This window comes from Larus michahellis, chromosome 1 (genome assembly GCF_964199755.1).
Source record: "Larus michahellis chromosome 1, bLarMic1.1, whole genome shotgun sequence".
Taxonomy (NCBI): Eukaryota; Metazoa; Chordata; class Aves; order Charadriiformes; family Laridae; genus Larus; species Larus michahellis.
In genome coordinates, this window is record NC_133896.1 from 4,671,903 (window position 1) to 4,699,836 (window position 27,934).

Below are 27,934 nucleotides of genomic sequence, written 5' to 3' on the forward strand. Positions count from 1 at the left end.
CTGCTGCCTCTACAGCTTACAGTTTCATTAGTGCAGGTTGTGATCTTCATGTTCTGATCTCACCTGGAAGGGGATTCTTCTCTCCTAACTCAAAGTAACTTGACTTTAGATGCCTACATGGGAGACAGCTCTCCTGGCCCTGTGATAGTCAATGGAGACCTCGTCAAAACAGCTGATGAGGTTTAGGGTACTAATTATGCGTGTATCTACTTAAAGATGAATTAACTTGTGTTATAAGTTTCTCTGAGAGTAATAATTAGTCCTTAGTGACTATGGAGGGAGCAGAGGTTGTACTTATTCAGGTACAAACATCATATATACTCTCTCTCATCTATATGCTCTTGTACATGTATAAATCACAGGTTTGATTTCTATGACACTTATTTTCATGTTACCTGGACTGCAAGCGTGTCACAGGCACAGACAGTATTGTTTGAGTCTTGGTGTTTGAAAGTTTTTTAGCATCTGTTAGTCTTGCAGGCATCTGGAGAGTGTTTTGTTCAACTTGTTTGTTAATCCCCCACTTGGGATGGGATGAACTTCCCTCTGCATTTGCCTCCACTTGCTAGACTAGACCCCAGCATTCCAATAACTTAAATCAGATGAGTCAGATGAGAGAAATATGGCTTGTGCTATCATGGAAAATAGATTCCAAGGACCTAACATTAAACTCAGGTCTACAGACCCTGAAGAAAAGGGATCTTCACCATATTAAGCAAGGTTTGCATTGCCTGCAGTCACGCTCAAATAAAACCTCTTTCCAGACTGCTCTTCCACCATTCTGTTTTGGTGTCTTGCCAAGGGCACTCAATATCAGCAGTCTCAATTGAAGAAGCACAAAATTAAGCCAAATCTCTAATAAAAGGAAGTGGCAGATGTTTGGGTCTGATTCCCCAGTGTAAATTGGACATCATACTATGGACACTAAGAGTTATACCCGTGGTAAGGCATGGTAGAAAGCTGCCTCCATCTGAATGCTTAGTTAGTTCTTCCAATACTGAAGAACTTGATCATAGTTTCACAGCTATTCAGAGTCAGTGTTTGGTTGAGCACTGACGGCAAAGAAGAAATGTATATTTCAGAGAGCTACACCATAGCAATCAGAATTTATTATTTCTTTATAGCAAGAACAAATGCATCATTTCTCTTTGCAGTCTCAGCCTGCATCTTGAACTTTCCTAGTCACCTCCTCAGCTATGTCTAGACACAGATTTTTTGCAGATTTTGGGTGCAGGATTTCTTGTTCTCCCATGTGCTCTTGTGCTGTTAAAGAACCACGTCATAGTTCCCAAGGGGTCCATCAAAGACCCTCCATTTGGAATATGGAAGGTGCTTCAAGGTGGTTGCTGCTGCCAAAAATAGTGGCATGAGTTGATACAGCTGTCGCCCTTTAGTGGTTAGTCCACATAAGCCTGTGAAAGCGTTGCTGCTTTTCAGCTAAGGCATATAATTGAAATCTTAAGGCAAAGGCTCATATTAGCAAGTTAAAGCCCTGCTTTTGGCCCAAAGATGGCTGGTTTCCAGCCAAATCTGCTGTGGTCTTTTGTGGAGCCTTCCTATTTATTCCTTTCTTTTCAGTCCACCCAAAGAAGGAGAAGCAAGTGTATGACTTGGTGTGGAGATGGCCCAGCACAAAGAAACAGCTAACGTTCTTCTTCCCATCTGAATTCCAGTGTCACCGGATCTCCTGAAGAACTAAAATGCATTATTAAGTCTCAACACCATCTTTCCAAGCAAGGTCACTTTGTGTCACTGCTGACTGCTACCTCACTGTCTCAAAAATGCCACTGTGGTCTGGGAGTTATTATCCTTATGATAACAGCATGCTCCGTTTTCCCCATTTATCAGGTTTTTTTACTCTTTTCATTGTGCCTAGTATGACCATAGCTGAGTTGATTTGCTAGGTGTATTATTGTTTCTTTTGAATGCGGGTTGCTATTTTGTCCCTTTTTCTCCACTAGTTTGGCCCCACGACATTTTTGGGGAAGGAGGGAGGCAATGAGTGGTTATATCTCGAAGAATTTCACCCTAGTGGAAAATACCAGTGATTTAAAATAAATATACTCTCTGAGATATCACATTACCCTGCCGAGCTCATGTACAGCAGAGATAAAATGAGGTTTTTTTTTCTTTCCCCACCAGCTGAATGGAATATCAAAGTACACAATTTAAAGTAACTGTTAGAAAAAAGGTTATACACAATCCTATCAACAGAAAGGAGCTGAAAATTAAATGGAAATGATTACTGGAGAACTCATTTCCTTTGCTACTGGGAGGCTAACAATAATAACAAAAAAGTATTCAGAAGTGAAAGCTGAGATTCTTCCTTTGATGTCTGAATATCTTCTGTTTATGTTCCTTTAAAATAAAGGGCCACATCATAAATTAAATGTGATGCTTAATTTTTATTTTCTCTCCACTCAAACAGCATGCTTTCCTCCAGGTGATTATTAAAATAATGATTCACCTCTCCAGCTGCTGTATACTGGCAGGTTTTTGTCCAGGCAGTGGATTAGCATGTGTTGAGTGATAGCTGGGTCCCAGACAGACAGAATCCAGTTGCCTCTTGGAACAGAGATTAAGGGGTTTTTAATTTAACATGTGAAAATGTAGAATGAGAAAGAGTCTGTGCCCTTAAGCATTCCTGTAGGATCGTCTTAACTGAGCATCTCCTGTGATACTCAACTTATGTAGCCAAGCTTTCAACCTGCTTGAGCTTTGGAGGCAACATCATTGCTTTGATGAGAAATCTCAGCCTAAGTGATTGACCATACTCCGGGGTGCTACATATCAGTTACAGTGGGGCTCTGGATGGCTTTAATGACCAGTGCATCACTCTACCCACCACCCTTGGGTACAGTTGCAGGTTGAGTTGCACTGAAGCTGGAGAGCCCAAGCACACCCACCATGTTAGGATGGACCCAGGCTCTGTTCTGGGAAGCCACATATGGGCAGAGCCTTGCTAGATCCCAACCCACGAGTGGCTGTCCCAGGACCTTACCAAATACTCCTAAAAGGTCTTCAGCTTCTTTACGGCAACAGACTGTGGGAAATGTCTGTGGTTTAGTAGCTGGGGCTTTCTAAGCTAAGCTGCAGGCAGACTACAACCGGGCTATATCCAGCCACACAGACAGATAGGCAGGAGCTTTTTGTTTTTGAAGTTATTAAGACCTATACCATGAGCCTGGTCTTCAACTGGAGTGCAGAATAGAAAAAAGCAAATGTCACCCGTATTTTCAAGGAGGGCAAGAAGGAGGCTAAGGGGTCTACAGGCTGGTAAGCCTCACCTCCATCCCTGAGAAGCTGATGGAGAAAATCCTCTGGGAAGCAATTTCCAAACTTGTTATGGGTAAGAAGGTGATTAGGAGTAGTCAGCACGGATTTATGGAGGGGTTATCACATCTGACCAACTTGCATAAAAGAGTTCTACAATGAAATTATTAGCTCGGTGAAAGAAGGGAGAGCAGCTGATGCTGTTTATCTTGAGTTTAGCAAAGCTTTCAACATAGTCCATAATAGTCTTATAGACAAAGTGATGAAGTCTAGACTAGCTAAGTGGACAGTGAGGTGGACTGACCCCTTGACCGTTCCTAGCTCTAGTTACCAAGCCAGGATGCCACAACAGAGACCCGAGTACTGTGACACTCACAGCATAGTCATGCAGCACCAGTCCTGGGAGAACCAAGCCTCATTCACAGCCGGCTGAGGCAATTTTTACATTCTCCTTATTTATACAATGGCACTACTATATCTACATGAGAGTAAGGGCCCACGGAACCCCAAAGTGATGCACAAGGTGAGGCACAAACACACACAGGGCAGCACTTGCCTACTTTTCTAGAAAGTGGAGGGAGAGAAAGTTCAGTGGACAGCTCTGATTATGTGTCTTAGAATGGGATGAATCACTCTTAGACCCTTTCCACTGATAATAGAGGAAATATAGATGATCGCTTTGGATGCAGCTAGTTCAATTTTTATGAACTTTAAAGATTACATACTTTTAGACAATACTGGTTACTTGAGCTTGAATTCCATCCCACGAGCCTCTGTTCTGAACAACTTAGAGCAAAAGAGTATGAACTACATCCATTCAGAGGAAGAAAAGTCAAAGCCTAGCAAGATAGCTTGCACCAGGCCACAGGAGGTATGTACAGTAGAACTTGGAAATGAATCTAGGTCAACAAAGACTCAGTAGCACCTTAACCACAGGATCGTCTTTCCCATAAGACATGTCTCTCTGCAAAGTTGTGTTGAATATTTATAGTTCAATCCCACTGAGAGATCAGCTCAGCCAGGCCTTGTTGACCATCTCAAAAGAAGTTAAGGGTTTGCAATGATCTTCTGCACCATTTTCATGGAGGCAGACAAAGATTTCTGGCAGAGCTTTGCTTTGGATTTTTGACTCACCAGATCCTCAGATTCAAAATTAAACTGAATGTCCTTGTGGAGACTGAGAGCAAAGACAGTTGTCAAAAGATGATAAATACTGTGCTTTGTGCCTCTCTGGTTATTGCTGCTTTAGTATGGGAGAACAGAAGATGCCTTTTCTTTGTTTCACTTTCCTTTTATTTTTCAATTATATCATATCCCTGTGTATATAAACATTAAGCTAATATAAAGGACAAAGGACTCCATCGCGCCTTTTACCAAACAGTAGAATAGACCCCATGATGTCAGGTACAGTCACCAGTGCCAGTTACAGAAGTGCCAGAAATACATTAATTCCTGCATTTCACCAGCTCGGCATGTGCTGTCTTGGCTGCTGTGATACAGCAAAGACAACAATTCTTAGTAAGGAAGGTAGAAAAGCTTCCTGTGGTCTGCGCTGAGACCTCTGCTGGCTTCAAAACACCGCAAGGCACGCTTTGGGGCACATATTGATTATGATCTTAGCTGCTGTAGGTGATACACTAGGCTAAGCTGCCATATCTTGGAGTGAGAGAGCAGTTTAGGTCCCGGCTGTGATCTCTTGCTTGGGTTTTAGGTGTCTAAGGTACAGATCCAATAGCAAAGGCAGGAGCAGACCTACTTGGAGGACACACTATTTGGAACTGTACTGGCAGACAGGGATTTTTGGTGATACCTTTCCACTGCAAGACGTGCCTGGTAACCACTGGGCAAAGTTGCCTTTCCTTTCTGCATGGGCGGCAAAGACAATGTAGGGGTGCAGGATGGAGCTTGGTTTTCCCTGTGGGAGAGGGACTGGAACACCTCTCTTATGAAGAAAGGCTGAGGGATTTGGGTCTCTTCAGTCTGGAAAAAAGACGACTGAGGGGGGATCTTACCAACACTTATAAATACTTAAAGGGTGGGTGTCAGGAGGATGGGGCCAGGCTCTTTTCAGGGGTGCCCAGTGACAGGAGAACAGGTAACGGGCACAAACTTGAACATAGGAAGTTCCACCTAAACATGAGAAGGAACTTCTTTACCCTGAGGATGGCAGAGCATTGGCACAGGCTTCCCAGAGAGGTGGTGGAGTCTCCGTCTCTGGAGACACTCCAAACCCTCTTGGACGCGTTCCTGTGCAACCTGCTCTAGGTGACGCTGCTCTGGCAGAGGGGTTGGACTAGATGATCTCCAGAGGTCCCTTCCAACCCCTACCATTCCATGATTCTGTGATTCTGTGTTTCTGTGAGGCAACCATACCCCTGGGCTGCAGGCTGAGGAGCTGTGAGACCAACCAACCTCCTCTAGAAAGCAACTTGGGATGTTTTTGCAGGAGGGCTGAAATCAGGGCTGTCATTCACTTGCGACTCCCACTCATAGAATCATAGAATCATACAATCATTTAGGTTGGAAAAGACCCTTGGGGTCATCGAGTCCAACCATCAACTCCACTCTACAAAGTTCTCCCTTACACCATATCCCTTAACACCACATCTAAACGAGTCTTAAACACATCCAGGAATGGTGACTCTGACCACTCTTTCCGTGGAGAATTTTTTCCTAATGTCCAGCTTAAACCTACCCTGCTGCAGCTTGAAGCCATTCCCTCTTGTTCTATCGCTAATTACCTGTGAGAAGAGACCAGCACCAACCTCTCTACAATGTCCTTTCAAGTAGTTGTAGAGAGCGATGAGGTCTCCCCTCAGCCTCCTCTTCCTCAAACTAAACAGTCCCAGCTCCTTCAATCGCTCCTCATAAGATTTATTCTGCATGCCCTTCACCAGCTTCGTTGCCCTCCTCTGCGCTCACTCCAGCACCTCGATATCTCTCTATCAAGGTTTGATTTGGTGAATGCCAACGAGTAGGAATTTGTGCATTTGTTGAGTGAAGCAGCCAGACTGGAGAAAGAGCAGTTGGGTGGTGAGGACTCCCAAAACTTGAGCTGAAGCAGGTGGTGCTGCAGGTCAGACCCTGATGCTTGCAGGTGCCATGCTCCTACAGCAGTGCTGTGATCCCACGGGGCTCCAGAACAGGATTGGGCCATCAGCGAATGAATAACCAAACCTGGCAAGCCCCATCTACTATGTCATAAAATGAACATTTTGTGGAGGAGGGTAAAAAAAGATGGGTATGGAGGCACCAGGTTTAGTCAAGGCAAATGGGCATCTCTCTGAGTACCTGGGCTGGTGCTCATTTCCGTGCGGGTGTTTGGCTTTCAGCCCTCACCAACTCCTATCTCTCAATCGCTGCCACCACAGGAAAACGTTTGCTGCTTACCACGTCACTCTTCACACACCACAGGCACAGCTGGGAGGGTTTTCAGGCTGTGGCATTCGTGAGACACACGGCGCACACGTTCGTGGTGGCTCGTACCCACCTCTCCCTGGCTCCCTCCCCCCATCCTCAATGGGTTTCTTTGTTTTTTAAGCCGAAGATACCTTGCAGTGAGAAGCAGGCAATTCTTGTGGTTTGCATCAAAAGCCCAACAGTAAGCCTAACACCATCTCTGCTTTAGCAGTTACTCTTCCATTTGGCTGCTTTAGCTATACGGGACCACAACTGGAGTGCAGAGGGCCCTGCCTCTGGTCAGAGAGATGTTAAACCCTGTTGCTCTTCAGTTACTTAACCACAAGAGGTGATTCAGCACCCGACTTCCTTAGTCTACACTCTTCTTGTGTCCCTGCATTGGTGTCAAACACAAACCACTGTGCCGTTGCAAAGAAAACACCCCTTAACAGTCATTTAGAGTGGGATAATGCCAATCTTCAAATGATTAGAAATGCAGTCTCCAGTCTGGATGAGGCCATCCAGGCTCCATCCATAGCATGTGGAGAGTCGGGCCCTCCCAGGACTCATTTGCTCCAGCCCCATTCAGGTGTCAAAGGAAGGTGACCTTAATCGCCTTCTAATAGTAACGACCTCTGCACATCTGTCTCTGTGACCCCTTTGAGATAACAGACCCCATTTACAGCCATGTCAGCTCCTGGTGGTGAAAAGGAACATTTTACTTTCTTGGATACCTTTGCATAGCACCAAATCCTTTTCTTTAGATACTGGTCTGTGGAGTAGTTAGTTGTGCAAATGCTTGCTGATCCTGTGTAGTTATGGGTTGAAATTCGCATGGGGAACATCCCCTAGAAAGCGCAAAGCCATTTTAATGGCTTTTTCTAAGCACCTCTGTTCTTTGCCCCCATTTAATCACTTCAATGCCCATTTTCCCATTGTACACAACATTTTATTAAACTGTACAAACAGCACTGGCATTTAAAAAAATTCATGCTAACCACTCCAATTAAACATGATGAGCAGCTGCACAAACTGTGAGCACAGATGCCCCCTGCGTTTCATACAGCACAAACAAGGATTTCATGAGAGTCACTGGACTGAAAACTTTTTCAGGGCGCTCCGCTTTTCTCATCGACATTAGGCACTTCTGCTCTTGGTCCTGCAGGATTCGGTGCCTGCAGTAACGGCCAGCGTTATCCCAGCACTGCATGCAAGGCTGCGCTCGTTCTGTTGGGAGGTCCCAGTTGACAACCTGGTCCAGCAGAGCCAGAAAGGCACCTCTGAAGGCAATCTAATTTTGGGATGACTCACCTTCTAGAGCTTCTTTTCTCTGGGGACTGGAGGGGTTGATGCAATGAAGCTCCAAATGTATACACTTCAATTAGAGCCTAACACCAACTTGGGTGACTGCCTAAGTCTAAGCTATTCCAGAATCCCCTATTTGGGCTTTGACTTAATTTTGAGCCAGCATTTAACTGGCATCTCAGTGACAAGCAGTAACCAGGAGGTTGTATCTCAGTAACAAGCAGTAACCAGGAGGTTGTACTTCTCTCCAACCTCAGAAAACAGTGCATCTTTATTTAAAATGATCTCACCACGAAAGGATCACAGAAAAGACTTTTTTTTAACCCATCTACATTTCCACAGACTGCAAAGGGATAGAACACACAGCAAAATGTCACGAGGTGAAGGAGACCTCACCTGATGTGCTGTCCTGCCCTGTGACTGTTGGGTGCAGCCTGTTGACCTATGTCCACCATGCATGCCAAAGAAAGTATATCAGCCTTTGCAAGGACCGATTACAACCTTTCAAGTAAAATATGACAATGCTGTGACTGGAAGGCCAGTTTTATGATGCTTAAACAATGTCTGGAGTAAACCTCTTCCACCTTTCTCGTGCAGTTTTAGGATAAAACTCCAGAGTTTCCTCTGAGCCTGGCGTGTGCGAGGACAGTTAAAGCTTTAGAACAGGGGTTCTTGAGGCTTTCTGCTGGTCTGCAACTTCCCATCCTTCCTGCTCAAGTGCTAAGTGTAAACCACTGGTTTTCTGTATTGATCTTGACACCGTGGCAACGATCCTCCTTCGGGTTTGAGTCCTTAGCTCCAGTGCCTGTGTTTGAGATGTACGAACGTTGGAATGGGCACCTGCAAAGTCTCTTTGTCCCAGTTCCAAAATTGAATCCTACCTCCTGTGAACATTATTTTTAAAGTGTGTAGGGAGTTAAATTGCTTCTTCAAAACTCCTGAGCACACATGCGCAATTCTGCACATGAACGAGTGGAGGTCACCTAAGCATCCAGCCTGAAGTCTTCCCAGATGTCCCCAGGCCTTGAGCAAACCACTTGTCCTTCAGAAGGAGGTGGGCTAGGTGAGAATTGCAGAAATGGGCACTAACGTCACCAGAAGCTCAAATATACTTGTGTTTTTTCTTACATAGAAACCAGAGGCACGGTACAAACTTTCATCGAGGTGTTTTTCTGGAGGGTTCTTGATAACAATAACCATACACAGTCTTCAGTTGGCAAAGTGTTACTCAAACCATTACAGAGAATTCCTTCAGTAAGGCAGACCTCAGGAAAATATTTTCTCCATTTTAGGGTTCACGAAAGAAAAGTTGCTGAACATATTTTGGTCCATGCTGTTAATCAGTGCTCTGTCAGCACAGGACAGTCTAGGTTTTTCATTTAGAAATTCCTTGTCGAAGTTGCTACAGTCACTCGGAGATTTCTTCAAGAAAAGGAAAAAAAAATACATCAAACCACTAATATTCTGTTCTTCATGATAACACTACTGGCCCTATCAGGCTCAGCTCAACCAGTTGGGAACAAGCTCAGCTCAGCCAGGGAACCCACAATGCATCTGTTCTGGCTTTTTGCACAATGATTACTTACTCCAGCCCAAACGATGCACAGTAACATGTCAAACTGCAGCGAAGTTCTGTCTGAGCTCTTAATATCCACCAACCAGTGCTAATTGCTTGCTTATTACCATCCTATCGAAGTAGTAATGGGAATAAATATTAAGTAGAAGGCACTGAGCCTGTGGTCCATGGATTCTGCCAGGCAGGGATGTTACAGCTTTGTAACACAGAGGACTGGACCCATCAATTAAATAAAACTTGTGAAGGACTGTAAAATGGAAGTATGATGCACTTACCAAATTAAATTATATTATTGTTATTAATAGGACTTTAATCATTTAATAGGACTGTTAGTAACAGTCAGGACTATCCTGACTTAGCCAACCACCCGGTTACCTGAACTGCTTGTCCTTCCTTATCTTCTGCAGTGCAATGAGAGATAATCACTACAGAATGGGTTGCACTTACGTGGTTAAGGGAATGTGTTTTAAGTTCCATCCAGACCCCTGCTATGGTAACTGAGAAAGTGATGAGTAATTTATGGTTTCTCAGGTGTGGGCATGCCAGACCTGGGCTTATAGCCATCAGAAAGGAGTAGTCATGATGACCAAGCCAGGCAGCCCAACCGATAGAGGTGCATAGTTCACAATTATCTTTACAATGACTGGATGCTGAGACAGATCCAGACTGTAGATGGTTCCAGCTGCTTGTATCTGGTGTACACAACATACCAGAGAGCCCGTGAACAATTTAATCTGAATTTGGACATTTAAGTAAGAGTAAACACTTTCCATTCTGACTGCCCAACACCAAAGTCCTCCATCTACTTTCAGACAGAGAAGTTGCATGTGCTGAGCAACTCCAGAAGATAACCCTAAAAGTTTGAGGGTGTTATGAAATCCTTAACTTGGTGCCTAAAACTGTTAGTTCCAACATGAAGTAGACGTTTATCCACCTTTAAAGTGCTGACTCTGTGAATCTAAACAGGCTTTGAGGTCTCTGACATTAAAGACCCATGTCTGAAGATTTTGGACAGTGCCCCTAAATAAATGGGTTTACAGCATTACTGTGGGTCCTGGCTTTGATTTATTGATAGCTGAAGGGTTTAAATAATTAGGGAATGAATGATTCAGGAACAGAAAGACATGAGATGGGTGGAAATGAAAGAAGATGCATCCTTACCACCCTCGGTTTGAAAGGAGGCTCCATCCTTCTTTCTTCTAAAGCCTCCCAGTTTATTTCTCTGAAAAAGGCATGCTGGCGGATGTTCCCTCTTGCTCCCAGTCTTCTTTCAGGTTCTCTCACAAAAAGCTAGAATGTTGAAGAAAGATAAATGCCTTAGTCTTTTATCAATAACAGTATATTCATTAGGACAGTCCTGCCAGATATGGTCTCAGACTTCAAACTCAAGCGTGGTTGGTGAGAGCGTGAAGACTCTTCTAAATTACAACACTTCTGATTGGGGAACCAGTTTGCATTCTTAGCCTAATAGGCCAAAACTGAGAGACCTTGACCATGTTTTTCCTTTGCAGGACAGAGAGGACAAATTGATACAGCAGCAACAACATACGTGTCTGAGCATGCGAATATGCAACTACACGGGTGAAATATTTGGATCACACTTGGAAGCTTTTGTCTGGACAATTTCTTGTTACCAGGAGTTTTTTTACCGTTGAAATATAAGCATAATTTATGAAAATACTAGCCTAGCCTATGAGGAGTTGCATTCGTCTCCTATACCTTTGGACAACTGCAGTGTCTGTATTTGACCCTTTGTAATTCATAGAATAATAGAATCATAGAATCATAGAATGGTTTGGGTTGGAAGGGACCTTAAAGATCATCTAGTTCCAATCCCTATGCCATGGGCAGGGACACCTCCCACTAGACCAGGTTGCTCAAAGCCTCATCCAGCCTGGTCTAATTAATAGATAAAAACAGACATCTTAGGTGCAAAGGCATAAAGATGATTACTATCTCTAATCCTGACAGAAGTACAGGCTGTTTGTGCAGAAAGATGGCAGCATATGTCCCAGAAATAGACATTCAAAATCTGTTTGCTATAGTATGTCTTCCCGAACAACTGCTTTTGATTGTTTTCATTATTATCATTTTATCATGATACCTAAATATCTGAGCACTGTTGCGCACAGCACACGTGCCAAAATAATCTCCTGTTCTCCATTGTTTTTGCAGAGGAATGCTGTATGCTGTCCTGTCGTTTTGTAAATGCAAAAGTCAAGGTAGGGACTGTCAGTCAAATATGACCAAAATCCTGTGATGAACAAGTTATGTTACATCAGCCTCTGTACGTGCTCCCTGACCATGCTTCATCTCGAGTTAAAATGCTTAGTTCATGTTCAACATCAGTCCACAGCCCAACTAAGGGGAGGCAACTTGTCAGACTGGTTGTGACTTCATTGCATTTTTATCTTGCAATTCCAGAATAATTTGCATCCCAAACCAGAAATGCTACAATGCTAAATGACATGGGGCTGAGAAGGAGGCAATGATAAACTTGGTGTATTGATGGAAGGGAACCTAAAAGACAAGGAGGATGTCCATTAGAGGGAAACAGAAGAGTGCTCCACTCACAAAGGACACTGTGTAGGAGATTAAAAGGGCCAAAAAATCCAGATGATATGGTGTTACTGGTTTCAGTGGGCTCTGCCACTTCAGGACACAGCTCAGCCTTTGTTAACCTGCTCTTTAGCTTAGTGCAAAGATGTATAATATACTCTCATGAAAATCAAGCTGAACACCAAAGCATTCTACCTGATGTCCTCATACCTCGGAGGCACCAGAACTGCTTCAAACCCACAATTTCCAAGGAAGTCACTGTAACCCTTAGTTTGAAGCCTGGCAGAATATCTTTTTCAGGAGTTAACATGCCTTACACCTAAAAGACTGCTCTGCAAATAAACTGATCTCTGCTGGTATCTGATATCCTGCGATCCTATTTACTAGATGTGAGGAGCCATCATCGAAGCTCAGGAGAAAGAAGACACAAAGATGGCCTTATGACTTAGGTCAGGTGTTCTTTGGGGTCCACAGACAAGAAAGTGACTCTTTCTGGTCCTAACAGACTACATTTGTTTCTCTGAACAACATCTGAAGATGTACAAATCAAAGATGACAGTTCTGGCAAAGAGACTTTCATTTGATGCGTGGTAATTCTTACCTTCACCAAAATGTCCTTTGCATCCTTGTCAAGCCAGCGAGGGTAGAACGGGTTATCCATACGGATAGACTGGAAAAGCTCCTCTTCATCTTGGCCATGGAAAGGCGATTGGCCAATAAGCATCTCATACAGGAGGACACCAAAGGACCACCAGTCAACAGAGGTGTTGTACTTCTGCCCCAGCAATATCTGCCCAAAGGGAGGAGTGACAAAGACAGATGCAAAATGTCTGACGTGAGTATTTCAACTTCAGAAGGGTGGCCAGACCCTGACCTTTCAACTGCTGCTTTGCACTGAGAGGGATAGCAGAGGTGCTTGCCAAGGGCTCCAAGTCACAGCCACACCTGGATGCCCAAACAGCCCTTCACACTACAGCTAACAGGTTGCAAGTAACCCTTCAGTTATTTGAACAAATCTGTGGCTACCAGAGAGATCTCAAACATAAAAAGGGAGGCAAGTCATCTTTTGCTTCTTCTCCAAGTTATCCCAAGGGTTCAAATCAGGCTTGTGAAGTCCAGGAAGACAAATGGTTAAGCATTAGCATTTGGGGACTGATTTAGCTCACACAAACTGGATTTTAAAATTACAGGTGTTGCAGTGTAAGGGTACTTTAGGACTATCAGTCCATAGAAATTGTGTGAATGTCTCCCAGCAACATGAGAGAAGTGGTTGCTGATCTGTCCTCTTGAGACCAACTGAGTTATAGACAGAGGAACAGGAATTTGTCTTGTGCCTTTCTGTGTCAACTATAAAGTGAAGGCTACATCCATCGTGTGGGGGCCAGGGCGGGGTGGCTGGTGTGACGACCTCCCCTAAGAAAGGATGTGGCCTTTCCTTCCCCTACAAACTTGGCCAGACACTATCAAGTTCTCACACATCCCCTCTGGGGAAGAAAAATTAATCTCCCTTGCCTTTAGATATCTGTCATAGAGATACCTAGAGCTGAACCAGTTATTGTTAGCTCCTTTTATAGTCAAGGAAGAGAAATAGTCCAATTTTAGACATCCAGCTAAATATCTACTTGCTGTAAAATACAACCTCCTATTTTTCTCCTTTGGTTATCAAGAAGCATAGACAACTTGCTCACATACAAATATTTACATTGCAGATGGTACATGTGATGACTATGATGTCTAGGATACTTATCAGGATTTTAGAGCTGGAGAGGGGAATCATTCATTTTAAGGCACAATCTTTACTCTTGAGCCCACAGCTTGGTTGCAACATGATACCCTATACTATAGGTATGGTGTAGGTATCAATGAGAAGCCCTGGAGAAAACAACTCCAGAAAAAGGGAAAACAACTATCCAGATCAGTACATGTGAAACTGCCAATAGTTGTAAAATTATGATTTAGAGAGGTGATCTTTACCACTGGCTCAGAGGTACAGTGGAAGTGCGTGAGTAATTTCTTGACTGTTTTCATACATTGTCTTCATTGCTTGGGCCCAGATTCATCTTATTGCCTAAAAGTTATGTGTCTTATTAATTTAGTTATCCAGAGTCTCTCTATAGTCAATGGATGGAAAACACTAATTTAACTGATTTAGATAGGAAGGGATGACTTATCTTCTGGGATGCTTGTCCTTCTACAACACTATAAAATGCCATCTAATGCTTCATTTTTAGGTTAATTTTCTCACATTAGGTGAGAAGTATCTCCCTCTGATGTACCTGTACCATCAAGCAACACAGAGCCTTAATATCAGAAGTCTGAACCCAAGCTGATGTAGAGTCCTCATGACTAACACAGCTGTCTCCAAAATCATCGAAAGAGGAGACTCAAAAATTACAAAAAAAGCTATTTGAATATAAGATGCAATATATACAATGTGTTTCACTCAGAACAACAACAAAAAAAAGAATCAGCAATGTCTTCTGGATCACTTATAAACAAAATCATCCCAACCTTTCCTCCTGAAAAGACACAGTATTTTTATAAGGCTTTACCTTTTAAAGTATAAAATGCCTGGAAATTGAAATTAAATGTTTTGTGGCAGTCAAAGAAAAGATTTATTAGCTTTGCAATTCTCTGGAAAAAAATAAATAAACTCAGCAATTTCATTTCAGGTTAAGTCCTTTTTTTTTTTTTGGCAAATATTTTCTGAAATTAAAAAATTGCTTGTCTACTGACCCCAAGCCCTGTTATTTGCACAGTTGTAGCCAAGGTGCTGGGTCTGTAACAAATTACAGTGCTACCAGCTGCATTGAAATACTGACAAAAAGTCCAGTGCTTCTGCCTCTGGCGGGAGAGATGATCCATAAGCTCTAGCAGTGCTTTCAATTTAGAGGTAAAATGTTTTATATGCACTCATTGAATCTCTAAAATAAATGACGGTGCAGAAATAAAACTCTGAGCTATTTCAGCCTTTCTCTCCTCTATGAAGTAAAATCACAGATAATGGATTATCACTTGGGTCTCTTTTTTTTTTAGGATCAGAAAATATCTTTTTTCGTTGTTGTTAAAATAAAAGCATATTGAAATGGAATAAAAGACAATTACAGCTTGATTGCAGAGCACACTTACACCTGCTCTTAGGCAATACAAATCCAACTGATTTGAAGAGACCAGCCTTTGTGTCAGCAGTGGTGTAACTGAGATCAGAATCGGGCCCTTGGTGCACAGTAAAAGATCAATGAATTATAGTGGAGGGGCAAAAACCAAAAGCTTTAAAAGCTATTTGGAAAGTACCAATATCCATCATGAAAACACTAAAATCAGGAAATGGGATCCTGAAAGGCAAATCAATGGATTTCAGAGTGATGTTGGACATGATGCATGGATGACTCGTAGTCTCTGCTCTGAGCTGTAAAATGTTTTCTTCGTCCCCAATTTGCCACCTAATTAGTCAAAGTCTCTCCATAGTAAGATCTATCATTGTGTGAAGTCACCAGATTAAAGGAGCTTTCTCTTTTCTGGAGGGATCTAGTCCAAAATATCTAAATTTAGTAGAAAAAAAAAAGAAAAAAGGAAAAAGTTTCTGTCTGGGAAAAAAACGGTAAGAAATAAGGGGAAGGGCAAAAGCTCTTGCTATGGGCAAGCTGAAGTCTGGTGTCTGTGACCACCCAGTTTTATTGCATGGGTTCATGGAGGCCAGGTTCAGCTTTTCTCCATCAAGTATCAGTAGATATCAACTGCAGAAGGAGAAGAGGAACTGTTGGTATATTTTTTCGTGGAGCTTGGAGACTGTCTCCATGCAAGCCCCAGCCTTCCTCAGTCAAGGGGACAGAACAGGACCTTAACGTGAGCTATAAGCTCTGCTTTGCCCTTGTTAACTCAAGCACAGCCTCCCCCTATACAACTCCATCATCTCTAATTTCAAAGCCTCTCTCACCAGGAGGCAATTTGTGGAGGCGTGTCCTCCAGGGATGGATTCATGCAGTGACATGAGGTGCTCTCGCACTGTACACAGCCAAAGCAGAGAAGCAGGTTGTCCAGAGCCCACAGTTAGCAGGTCGGCTCCCAGTTGTCCTGCAGACAGCAACACCTCTCCTCTGACTGCTGGCATTTAGAGGGGAAAAATCGGGATGCATGACCACTCTCATGTTTATGTCTCCCAGCATCTCCATCCCTTTCACAAGCAGCTATTGGTTGTTTTTTACATCTAGACAGACCTTCATGCCTGTGCTCAGTTTTCAGGTTATGCCTCTGATGGCAGAGCCTTTTCAGAGCATATAGTGCCTTATACAGCTCTGGGAGGACGCTCGTGATGCAGGCTGCGTTTGCAGCCTGCTAAGAATCTATATGAGTAAGAGAGAAGTCAAAACTTATGGGTACCATCCCTATTCAAGCATCAGAGGACATCTCAAAGGGAAAGTGAACTCAAACTTCTGCTGTATTGTGGACCCAGCCTCTCTTCTCTATATAAAAGTCATCAATGAGGAGGGAGAATCAGCTCCACGTGGGCATTTTGTCCCACCTGTCTCTGTTTTGTCTACTAGGTTGTGTTGAACACCATCCCTTAAAAGTGGCCATAGCTCCCCACTAGCTATTAAGGAGATCATTCAGACATGGAAGCCTACTTGTAATTATCTAGGGAACACGCTTCCCATTCCTCGTGCTGTTTCTGTCCCTGAATTGCAGGACCTACCTCTCGGAGCTTCTTCTGCCATGACTCAAACTGGATTAATGGTAAGCATTCTGTTTCTTGGTTAAGCCAAGCACCACTTGCTTCCCAGGCCCATTTGCACAAAAAATTAATTAGCCACAAAAATATGCAATGCCCAAATTAATTAGCCACAAAAATATGCAATGCCAGACAGGAACGTAGACTCCGAGTCAAACTGAAATCCAGTTTCTAGGCTGGAACTGCTTAAAGCAGGTTATTACTCTTTGCACCCTCCACCACTGACCAACAGTTATGTCTTAAGACATGTTCTCTGTCCCACAGCAGCTTGTTGTTCTCCCTGGATGCCACACCTACCTCAGGAGCAATATAGTCAGGAGTCCCACAGAAAGTGCTTGTCTTTGCATCTCCAAACATGTTTTCCTTGCACATCCCAAAGTCAGCAATTTTGATGTGCCCCTCATTGTCCAAGAGGACGTTGTCTAGCTTCAAGTCTCTGCGGAGGAAGAGAAGGAAACCCCTCCTTTAAAGTGTTACAGAGCCACACACGTTATTTTAACAGGTCATGCTTATTAACTTGCTATTTGCATCTGTGCAGTGCCTACATGTGCCTACAAAGAAAGGCTGCGGGCTGAATGAGGAGCTGCTCTCTTGGACTTCAATATCCCTCTTCTTCATTCCTCCTGGTGTAGCACAGATTCATTTGCTGGAGAAGACTACGGAAGACATCTTCTAAAAGCTGCCTCCTTTGAGGCTGCAGAGTAGTGAAGCTAAAAAGGGCATTGTGCCAGCTGGTGCTTCTGCCCTAACACAGCTTGGAGAAGGTGAGCAAGACGGGACCAGCTAATGCTCACTTTCTCCTTCCCTGGGAGTCTCTGTACTTTCTCTGAAGCTGCTGCCAGATCTCCCTCCTAGTGCAGGTTCTACAAATATTGGAAGAGGTAAGGACCCGCAAGCCCTGAATGGCTTGCAGAGGGTCAGAATAATCCCAGACATCAGCAGAACATCCACCACCTTCCCCTGTTGGGCTGCGCTACCTGAGCCCTGGGGATTTACAAAGCCCTTCGCACACAGCTGCCAAGCTGTTGTCAGAGGTTTCAGGCTCTGAGATACTGTGGGATGAAAAAAAAGCCCGGAGAGAAAAAAAGAAAGAAATGCAGAGAGAAGGAAATAAAAGCGAGTGAGCTGGTGAATCACGGCCATCGACAGAGAACAAAGAGGTCGTCACGTGGGAACAACCTTTGAAAGAGGAGAAAAGCATGTAAAAAAAGAAAAAAAAGGCAGAAAGGAAGGAAAGCTGGCATGGCTTCTACGTTAATTTTTTTATATCTGACCTAAAAGTTTGGCTTTTCATTGAAATAATGACTCAAAGAGATGTTTGGAACAGTGATGTTACACTTCACCTGGGATGGAGGTAGAATTTGGGTTACCTGGTCTCAGAGCACCCACGTTCCTGCACGGCCTGTCCCGTGCTATCAACCCAGATGCAACATTTACTTGTGCCTACAGCTGAGGATACAACTGGTCCTTTCCAGCCTCTGCTGATTCGCAGCCTACACACATTTTCCACATCTCAAGCAAGAGTCCTAACCAAGAGGCTGCTACAGAGCTACCCTCCCGGTGAGAACTGCTTTACAATGTGGGTTTTTTTTTTTTTTCAGAAATGGCTTTTGACTCCCTCAAAGAAGATAATTTCTAATGAGTGATGCTCCTGAGATGATCACCTACAATCGCAGGGAAGATGGCTGTTCAGCCTCCCTCTCTGTACAAAGCTCCTCATCTTTCTTCAGCCGGGTCCCAGTCAGGGTGGGAGACATCGTAGTGGCTACACAGAAAATTGTTGTCACGGGGCAACTGTTCATTGCTGCTAGAATATGGCCCAAGAAAAAGTGGGAGTCATCAATCAAAAAGAAATGTAGAGACAACCGAGACATTTGCCTTCCAAGCGGCAGACACTCATGTTGTCACAATTTCCAGCTGGAATGACTTATTTTAGTTACACCATTGAGATCAATCTCTGGCTGCCAACACTGCTTTTATTCATCTGGTAGATCGAAGCAAAACAAAAAACCCATCACCTACAGTTCACTTTCATTATTTTGATGAGTCTCAAACTCATTGGCTCCAGGAATTGGAGTTTCTGCCAAAAAAACGCCTCGGCTCATTCATTAGAATTTAAGCCAACATTTCCAAATGTGGCTGCATGAGACAGAACAGCTGGATTCATTATTCTTACGACATCGCAAGTGATGTAGTTTCAAAAATGATTCCTATTCACTTTCCTAAGTGCTTAGTTAGCTCTGACTGCGATACTGATGGCCGTGAGTTCTCAACTGACCTCGTTGTCATTGCCTCCAATGAAAAAAGGAAGAAGGAGTAGGACTGGTTAAATCTCTTCTCTCAAAACTTGATACCCAAAGCAATGCCGCACTGATTCCTGGGAATGAGCTATTTTTCCCTATCACCATGCTACCCAATGTCTAGTTATCCCACTATGCCCATGTTTCCCAAGGCTCCAGACTCCAAACACCTCTCTCCTTTCATGACGAAACAGGTCCCAAGCCCTGACATATCACTGGTGTAACAATTCCAAATAAAAATGTGAATTATAAACAAAATGTCAGCATTAACAGTCTTGCCACAAACTCACGATGTCCTGCAGATATTTTTAATCAACTCTTCTGAGAAGCCTGAGTAAAAATGACAGACGTGGCTAAGTGCTTTGGGCACTTCAGAAAATGTTTCCTTTCAGTCATCCAGAACAATAATTAGAGCCAGAAACTTGCTGAGAGCCCAGAGATCATCTTAGCTTAATGCCGTTGATATTGATCTCATGTTTATGCAAACACCATCATTGGTCAATAAAGACTATAAATGGCTCCCACATGAGTACTGATAATGAATAATAAGGCGAGTTTATATGAATCAAAGCTTGAGTTTTAATGGGAGAGTGGATTGCAAACAAGCCATTCACTTTTAGCATTTGTTCTAATGTTCATACTACATGACAAACATTGAAATAAGCTCATTTTGGTTTCCGCAAACATCATTGCTTTAGTGAGCGTTCTCATTTGTTTGTGATAAGCTATTTGCTTCCTGCTTTTACAGAAGGCTGCAATGTAGTAACTCACTTCTGACATAAAGAGGAGCTGGACTAAAGTTCCTCAGAAATTCAGTTCCTCCTTTTGGCCATGGGAAAGCAGAATGTGGTGTGATTTTTGCAGCCCTTCTTGCTCCCAACTTGTTTCTGTCCTTTCATATAGGTCTGAAGCACATCACTTGTGCATTAGATCAAAGCATCCATGTATAACTTTGAAGCTCCTAGGGAAGTGAAGAGGAAGCTGCAGTGGGCAATTTTGCAGCAGAGGACTTCTCCTCACGATTTCATAGATTGATGCATTGTGGACTAAGTAACTTTGGGAGAGGAGTCTTCTGTCTGAGTGCAGCTGCCTGCAGTGTCCCACCTATTCACCACCAGCTCCCTGTGGAGCCCACTGGTAGAAACGGGCACTTCTCATACACACTCTAACACAGGTTTGATGAACGTTAAAAAGCCCACTCCTCTCTACTTACTACAAGAAAATCTTGGGTGGCTAGCTCAGACTCATGGTGGTATGTGAGATGAATCACAGAATCACGAATGGTAGGGTTTAGAAGGGACCTTCGGAGATCATCTCGTCCAACCCCCCTGACGAAGCAGGGTCACCTGGAGAAGGTTGGACAGGAACGCGTCCCGGTGGGTTTTGAATGTCTCCAGAGATGGAGACTCGACAACTCTCTGGACAGCCTGTGCCAGTGCTCTGGCACCCTCAATGTAAAGAAGTTTTTCCTTATGTTCAGATAGAATTTCCCTTTTTCCAGTTTGTGCCTGTTGCCCCTTGTCCTGTCACTGGCTACCACTGAAAAGAGTCTGGCCCCATCCTCTTCACACCCACCCTTTGATGAATCCCGTCTAACCACAGAGCTGTGCACAGCAGACCTGTTAATAACCCCAAAAATAAGGTATATCACTGTCTCCCTCCTGTTGTTTCTTGAGCTGAGTTTGTCACCACTGTCCCAGGGTAACCAGCACAGCAGATATACCAAATTTCTCATGGCTAGCTTGACCTTATACATGACAAGGAAAGCTTAAACTGGGTGCCTAAGCTGGGTGCTATATGAGTGACCCAGTGTAAATGCATCAATGGGCTTGTTTTAATGTTAACTGAAATAGTACTGGATTCTCAAAAAAGGCTCAAAACTGCCTTTTCTACACTATCTCTTTGAAATAAACCAGCCAGACTCTGTGAAAAGGAAATCTGCATAGAAATGTAATACCAGTAAGTACATCCAAGCAACAGTCTCTCAGTTACCGTCAATGCTTGCAGGGAAAGCAGAAAAGGTTTAGCATATTAGACATTAAAGAGTAAAATTACCTGTATATTATGCCCTTTGAATGGAGGAACTGGAGCCCACATATGATTTCAGCAGCGTAAAACCTGAGTGACAGAAAGCACAAGTTAGAACGGATGCTTCCCAACAGGCGCTTTCAACTAGACCCAAAACAATGGAAACTTTGTCTCCACAGGAGCCAAAATTTCATTAAGCTCCCAGAAGGCTTGGAGTGTCTCCAGGAGGCTTGGGGTAACAGGGTTTTACAGGTAACTGATGGATGATGTGAGATCCTCGAAAGCATGCCACGTGGCTAACAGCCCAACTCCCACTGAAACCACTTTGTGAAAACAGTAGGGATTTGGAGTCTAGTCATCTTCAGGGATTTAGAAGCCACACTGCGTGGCTAGCTGCCTTTTTTTTTATACATAACTGACTCTGAGGACATGTCCTTCAGTGCCTAAGGATGTCTCCAGATCAGCTGTGGAGCAAAAAAAACACCACCCAGCTCCTACTGCCTACCCTTCCTTACCTCAAGATATGGTCCCTGTTGCAAAGAAGGCAGACGGGGCGGTATCTACCCCTTATTTAGATATTTAAAGTAAATCAATGATTTAGAGTGATGAACCAGACTGCAAACTGCAAATTACTGCAAAAGAGCAGCAGTAATTTGCCATGTTAATGTTAATGACAGGACCAGAGGAAATGGTCTGAAGTTGCGGTGGGGGAGGTTTAGATTAGATATTAGGAAGAATTACTTTACTGAAAGAGTGGTCAGGCACTGGAACAGCCTGCCCAGGGAGTTGGTTGAGACACCATCCCTAGAGGTTTTTAAGAAACGTCTAGATTTGGCACTTCAGGGCATGCTCTAGTGGCAGAGATTGTAGGGGTTTGGGTTTTTTTGGTTGGGTTTTTTTGGGGTTTTTTTTGTTTGTTTGTTTGTTGGGTTTTTTTGGGGTTTTTTGGGGTGTATGGTTGGACGCGATGATCTCAAAGGTCCTTTCCAACCATGAAGATTCTATGATTCTATGTTCAGTAGCTGCTGCACAAATGGTGGAGCGGTCCCAGCAATGGCACAGGCAGGTGGGCATCTGGGTTTGGGGAACACGGCCTGTCTCCTTGGCTTGTCAAACAGACCTCTTCACTGCTCACATTTATGACTTGCTTTTGAAAGACGTGAACTAGTTAGCGGCTGGAGTCTTTTCGAGTTTGAGATCTTTGTTCTCAACACAGCTGTGCCTAAAGGACACCTTCACCCTGCTGCAATGAAGCAGCATAAGGCTGAAGCCATTGCACGATGATAGTGCCCTCCCAGAAGGGAATGTAAGTATTGTACAGCTCTGCTGCCTCAGTCTTCAATGCGTTGCCCCTTAATTCTGAACATCCAAAGGCTTTTGAAAAAATCATCAAATTAAACACTGATTTAAAAGTGGGTTTGTTGTTTTTTTTTATTTTTAAATTATTAAATAGAAATTAATTCCTATAGTGGCTTCAATATTGACTTTTAAATACCTTTTGCTTGCAGAAGGATTAAAAGCACCTTTCATTTATTCTAATTCTTCTATTTACTTTAATCAAAGCTTAAAATAATTTTTTAATTTTCTGTTGGTGTATTAATTTTTTGTTTAAATTTACATTTTTCACTTTTGATAGGTTTTAGCTCTTTTTTCCCCACCTTGAACCTTAAAGGGGAAAATCCCATTACTTCTAACAAGCAACAGCTTCACCTTTGATCACTGGATTGGGAACCTCAGCTCAAGCAGGTCCTGCAGCTTGGCTACAGGCCACCCAGTGCTGTAAAGAACAAGATATTTGGTTTCACAGATGGCTGAAAATGCATCTATGGGATTTCTTTGATGGTGGTTAATCTGGGGTGGATGGGTTGGGTCCACAATGTCATTATTGATGCCTTCAATTATGGGCTGAGCAAGAACCCAATAAGTACAACAAAGAGTAAACCCCAGGGCTGCTGTAATTCACAGCACACACCTATAGGTTGCTTTAAAAATGACCCTTATCCATGGGCCAGGTAAATAAGGTCTTAGGCATGCTTGGGGCTCTTGCATCTCAGGTGGATTGGATGGTCCTTCTGAAGCCCCTCTCTGTTTGACGGTTTGCAGTCCTGGGAAAGGGACTGATAAAGCGAGCGGGGCAGCCTAAGGGACAGCTTCTACCTAGCTCAACTCTTGGCTCCGAACAAATGTTGGAGGGACTATGCTGAGTTCAGTGCAAAATACAGGAGCCAGGTCACAGGCTAGAAGGAGGTCCCCGGTTTGCAGGCTACAGGAAAAGCCTGCAAGCAGATGCAACGCTGCACAGGGTGTAGCAGCATCTGTAACACTTCCAGACAGAAATAACTTCCCTGGTTGACCAAGAATACAAAACAAGGTCACGTCTGACTGAAATCAGATGTGTGGATGGGCTCTAAAAAGCCTTCTGTGAGACGGGAAAGAGGACAGGGAGAGGAAGTGACTTGCTCCAAGTCCATCATTGAGTCAGGGTGACGACCTGCCTGTTTTGTTCAGTTTGGAGAGAGCTGGGATAGAGAGTGATTCTGCTTCCAGCACAAGCACTGTCTCCACTTTGCAGCTGGGTAAGCTGCAGACAGGTCAAATGATTTGCCCAAGGTTTCCTCTACAGGACAGTAGCAGAACTGGGAATAAAATCAGGACCCTTGGTGTCTACAGCTGCTGCTTTTGCTTTGACCATGTGTGCATCCTGCAAGCCAAAAGGTAATAGTAACTTCTTACGTTGCTCTGGGAAGGTCGAACTTATGACAACTCTGGATATGGAACATGAGGTCTCCTCCATTGAGGTATTCCATCACAAAAAAGAGGTTCTCCTAGAGAATGAGACAAGATGACAATAAGGGGTGGGGAAGGGTGAGATAAAAGTGAAAAAAACCAAAACCAACAAAAAACAAAAAACCCCAACCCACCCAGAAAACACTCAAAAAGAGGAAGGAAAAGATTACAGTGAGGGTTTTGGAAAGAAAGCAGTTTCTTTTTCAGATTCCTCATTTCTCCTCTTTGTTCTCTAAGCCTGTACTCGCCCTCCCTGCTCTGATTTGTATAAACAGCATTAGCAAACATTGCAAATCCACTTAATAACCAGCTGGTGCCATTGATTTTTACCAGCAGACCTCAAGGCTCACTCTAAGGGGATGAGTAACTCTACAGTGCCTATACAACAGAAGCACAGATGGACAAGCTTCCTGGGGGAATAGTGGAAGAGGCGGAAGTAAATCCCAGGTCTCTTCTGGTTTCCAACCCAGTGCATTATCCATCCAGTGGAGTCATCTCAAGCTGGTGTTACCTGCATTCCTCCACACCTTCTGTGGAGGCACGTGGGTCTGACTTTTTCAAGTTATCAGAGACACTGGTCAGAGGCAGCAATCCCTTTTGAGCACGTGCTTGATTTTAAGCCTGAAAGCTGCTCTATTAAACAAGGCAAGACAAAACTTCCTAGCAGGAAGATTCATGAATTAATCATCTTTCTGGTTCCCCTTTGCGTGCTTGCATATCAGAGAAGCCTGGAAGAAAGATGCAGTCCTTGACCCCAGTTGCACGCAACTGTCAGTGATTCGACCAGGTCAGGGGAAAACTCTCCTGCTGGTAGGGAGGAAGGATGGGGGGACTCTCTCTACTGAATAAAGGGCAGATCCAATGACCAACGTTTCTTTTCCAATCCTTGATGTACCCTTGCTGTTCATGAGCCATAGCTTCCCCATCAGGCCCCCAACAGAAGCCAGAGGCTGATTCAGACCAATCCCTTCCACATTGAATTGCACCTGCAAAGCAGGAGGAATGACTTTTTCTGGAAGAAGAGTATCTGTGCAATAAGTTATGCTCCCAGTTTAAACTTCCGTTTCAGGGATCTCAGCTTTTGTGCATAAATGCATTGATAAAATGAAATGGATGTAGTATTATTTTTTTCTCAAAAGCCTCTCTCTGTTCTGTGTGCATCTGAAGTTAGTCATCCCTATTCTATGCTAAAATTTATTAATATCTTCCCTTTGTTGTGTATCGCTGATTTTTTTTTTTTGGGGGGGGGAGGGGAAATAGAGTTCTTTTCACTTATATTTTTAACAGTTAAAGACGGTCTTTATCCATAAGATCTAACGTTAGCATCTCTGGCAGCAAGCCAAAAGCTGGCTATTTAAAAAAACCCAAGTGTTTGTTCCTTTCAAAAAACAGCTGTCTGCTCTAATTTGTGCAATTTCTTTTGCCAGATCCTTTTAATTGCAGTACTCTTTTTTAAATGGATGTCTGTCTGGAAACCCCACCTGTCATCCAAGAAGCACAGGGCCAGATCTGGCCTCCCAGGGAACAAATACAAATTTTGCCAATAAACCAAATGGGTGCAGGTTTTCAGTTTGAAGGTCTTGCATCTGTAGAGGTCTGTGCATATAAGTCAGTTTAAGCAAGTAAAAAGGCCAAATAGAGATGGGCAATTTAGTACAGAAATGCATAAATCTTAGAAGCAATGGGAGCTCAGGAGCCTGTTCAAGAAAAGACTTGAACAGATGCTCTTTGTAAAGTTACACGGGGCTACCAAGATGATGAGGGGGCTGGAACACCTCTCTTATGAAGAAAGACTGAAGGATTTGGGTCTCTTCGGTCTGGAAAAAAGACGGCTGAGGGGGGATCTTATCAACACTTATAAGTACTTAAAGGGTGGGTGTCAGGAGGATGGGGCCAGGCTCTTTTCAGGGGTGCCCAGTGACAGGACAAGGGGTAACGAGCACAAACTTGAGCATAGGAAGTTCCACCTAAACATGAGAAGGAACTTCTTTCCTGTGAGGGTGGCAGAGCACTGGCACAGGCTGCCCAGAGAGGTGGTGGAGTCTCCATCTCTGGAGACATTCAAAACCTGCCTGGATGCGCCTGGATGCCTTCCAACTCTGACGATTCTGTCATTCTGTGGAGGTGATGAGGTTTAGCCAACAACAGACCAGTAGCCACATGGATCACGCTGGGACAGAAGAAACCTCACGGGTCTTCAAATGGGCCAGATTCAGCTTCAGTGTTTCCTTCTCTCGGGAAGGAGAAAACCCCTGGGTTTCTCTGGGAAGTCCACTGAGTTTGGCTACACCTTATCACATTGGGGGCTTTGGCAGCACCCTTCTGCCATCTGAGGAAAGAAAAGCTGGGCTACCTCTCAGATTGACATCCAAAGATCATTATATGAACTCTGTTGCTCGACTGTCTAAAGCTATGAAGCTGAAGGCTACAGACTTGACTTAGGCATGATCAACACTGAAGTTCATGGTCTACCATGTTCTATAGAGTGGTACATAAACACTACTGAAAAGAAAGATGGCATCACTTGGACTTTTCTGCTCTGAGACTTCGACATTCCCCTTGCTTCTTACGAAGGTCAGTTGTCTGGAATGGCTCATGGAGAAAAAATGCTTGAGATCGGCCCTAAGTATGTCATTATGAGTAGTGAGATATAATCAAGCAGTACAAGCTGCAACAAATTATTTGAGACAGCTTCCTAAACCTGAGATCTACAGAGCCATAGAACATGTTAAAAATGGGAAGTGGCAAAACCCATACTTGAAACCACCAAAAATTCAACAGTGTGCTTGAGGTTAAAGGGTTAGAACAGCACAGAGGACGTGTTTGCAGACAGGCTCCGACCTACACTTCCTCTTTTCCTGGGAAAGTTATTTGATGGCTCTTGTCTGCTACTGCCAGGCTCTGAAGTCTGTCAGCACCTGGAGCAGGTGAGAGTGCATTAAGTGGGTATTTCTCAAGATGTGGCAGCTGGGATGGCATGACTTTATCATGCCCTTATCTCCTGCAATGGTCCTAGCTCAGGTATGCTAAGAAAACAATCAGGAACGCTGTTCCTCATTGCTGAGACCTACACATCTCTGAACAGGCTTGGGAAGAGCCCCTCACCTTCACTATGAGAGCATCCTTGGGTAGAAATGTTCAAGTCAGACTTCTGGTCATGGTTCCAGACTTGCACAAGAGAACAAAATCACACAGAACCACAGAATAGCAGGAGTTGGAAGGGACCTTCAGAAATCATTCAGTCCAACCCCACTGCTGAAGCAGGTTCACCTAGAGCAGGTTGGATAGGAATGCATCCAGGCGGGTATTGAATATCTCCAGAGAAGGAGATTCTACTACCTCTCTGGGCAGCCTGTTCCAGTGCTCTGGTCTTACAGCAGAGTTTGGGGCCATCTTTTACAACCACAGAGCTTAAGGACTGTAAAGGCATTTCCTGCACTCAGTGATGGACACTGCCCCAGGTCAGCTGGCACTAGTTGTCTTGAGGACATCCATATGTCAGCCATTCCCTAGTTCTAGGTCATCTTCCAGGGGCCGTCTCCATTGTAACAGAGGAAAAACGACAAACCCCTCTGCAGGAGGACGAAACAATGCTTCTACGGGAGGCAGAACTGTGCAGCTTGATGTTGTACAACACGCAGTTAGACACACACGGGTGTGCATCCTGCACACAAAATAGCATGGTTCCCTAGTCAACTCAATCCTGCCAGGTGCTGAAAGACTTGGTTACTGCAAGAACTCCATTTCTTGCCCCATCAGTCCCTCTGTGGCTGTGCTGAGCTGAGCTCCCCTCTGCAGAGCCACCTGCTCTCTCTGCCTCTCCAGGATGTGGCAGGGATGGAGTTAAACCAACCTGCTTCTGTTCTGCATGCAACTGCTATAAGAATGAATAGTCACTATCAGAGATGCTTTCAACTTTATAAACAATGAGTATAAAGCAGCCAGCATTTAAATTGATCTTTTGAAGGTACATCCTAT

General features: G+C 43.8%; 1 protein-coding gene across 2 annotated transcripts in view; it reads right to left on the minus strand.

Moving 5' to 3' along the window:
• Window positions 1–8,218: 8,218 nt before the first annotated feature.
• PRKCQ (protein kinase C theta) overlaps window positions 8,219–27,934 on the minus strand; it is a 69,138-nt gene continuing 49,422 nt past the window's right edge. For both annotated transcript variants that reach the window (XM_074573218.1, XM_074573217.1), the window contains 6 exons: window positions 23,903–23,994; window positions 21,197–21,259; window positions 17,139–17,277; window positions 12,714–12,902; window positions 10,715–10,843; window positions 8,219–9,399 (listed from right to left, as the gene is read on the minus strand). In XM_074573218.1, the coding sequence (XP_074429319.1) occupies window positions 9,244–9,399; window positions 10,715–10,843; window positions 12,714–12,902; window positions 17,139–17,277; window positions 21,197–21,259; window positions 23,903–23,994 (768 nt within the window). In that variant the 3' untranslated portion in view covers window positions 8,219–9,243. The remainder of the gene's footprint in view (window positions 9,400–10,714; window positions 10,844–12,713; window positions 12,903–17,138; window positions 17,278–21,196; window positions 21,260–23,902; window positions 23,995–27,934) is intronic.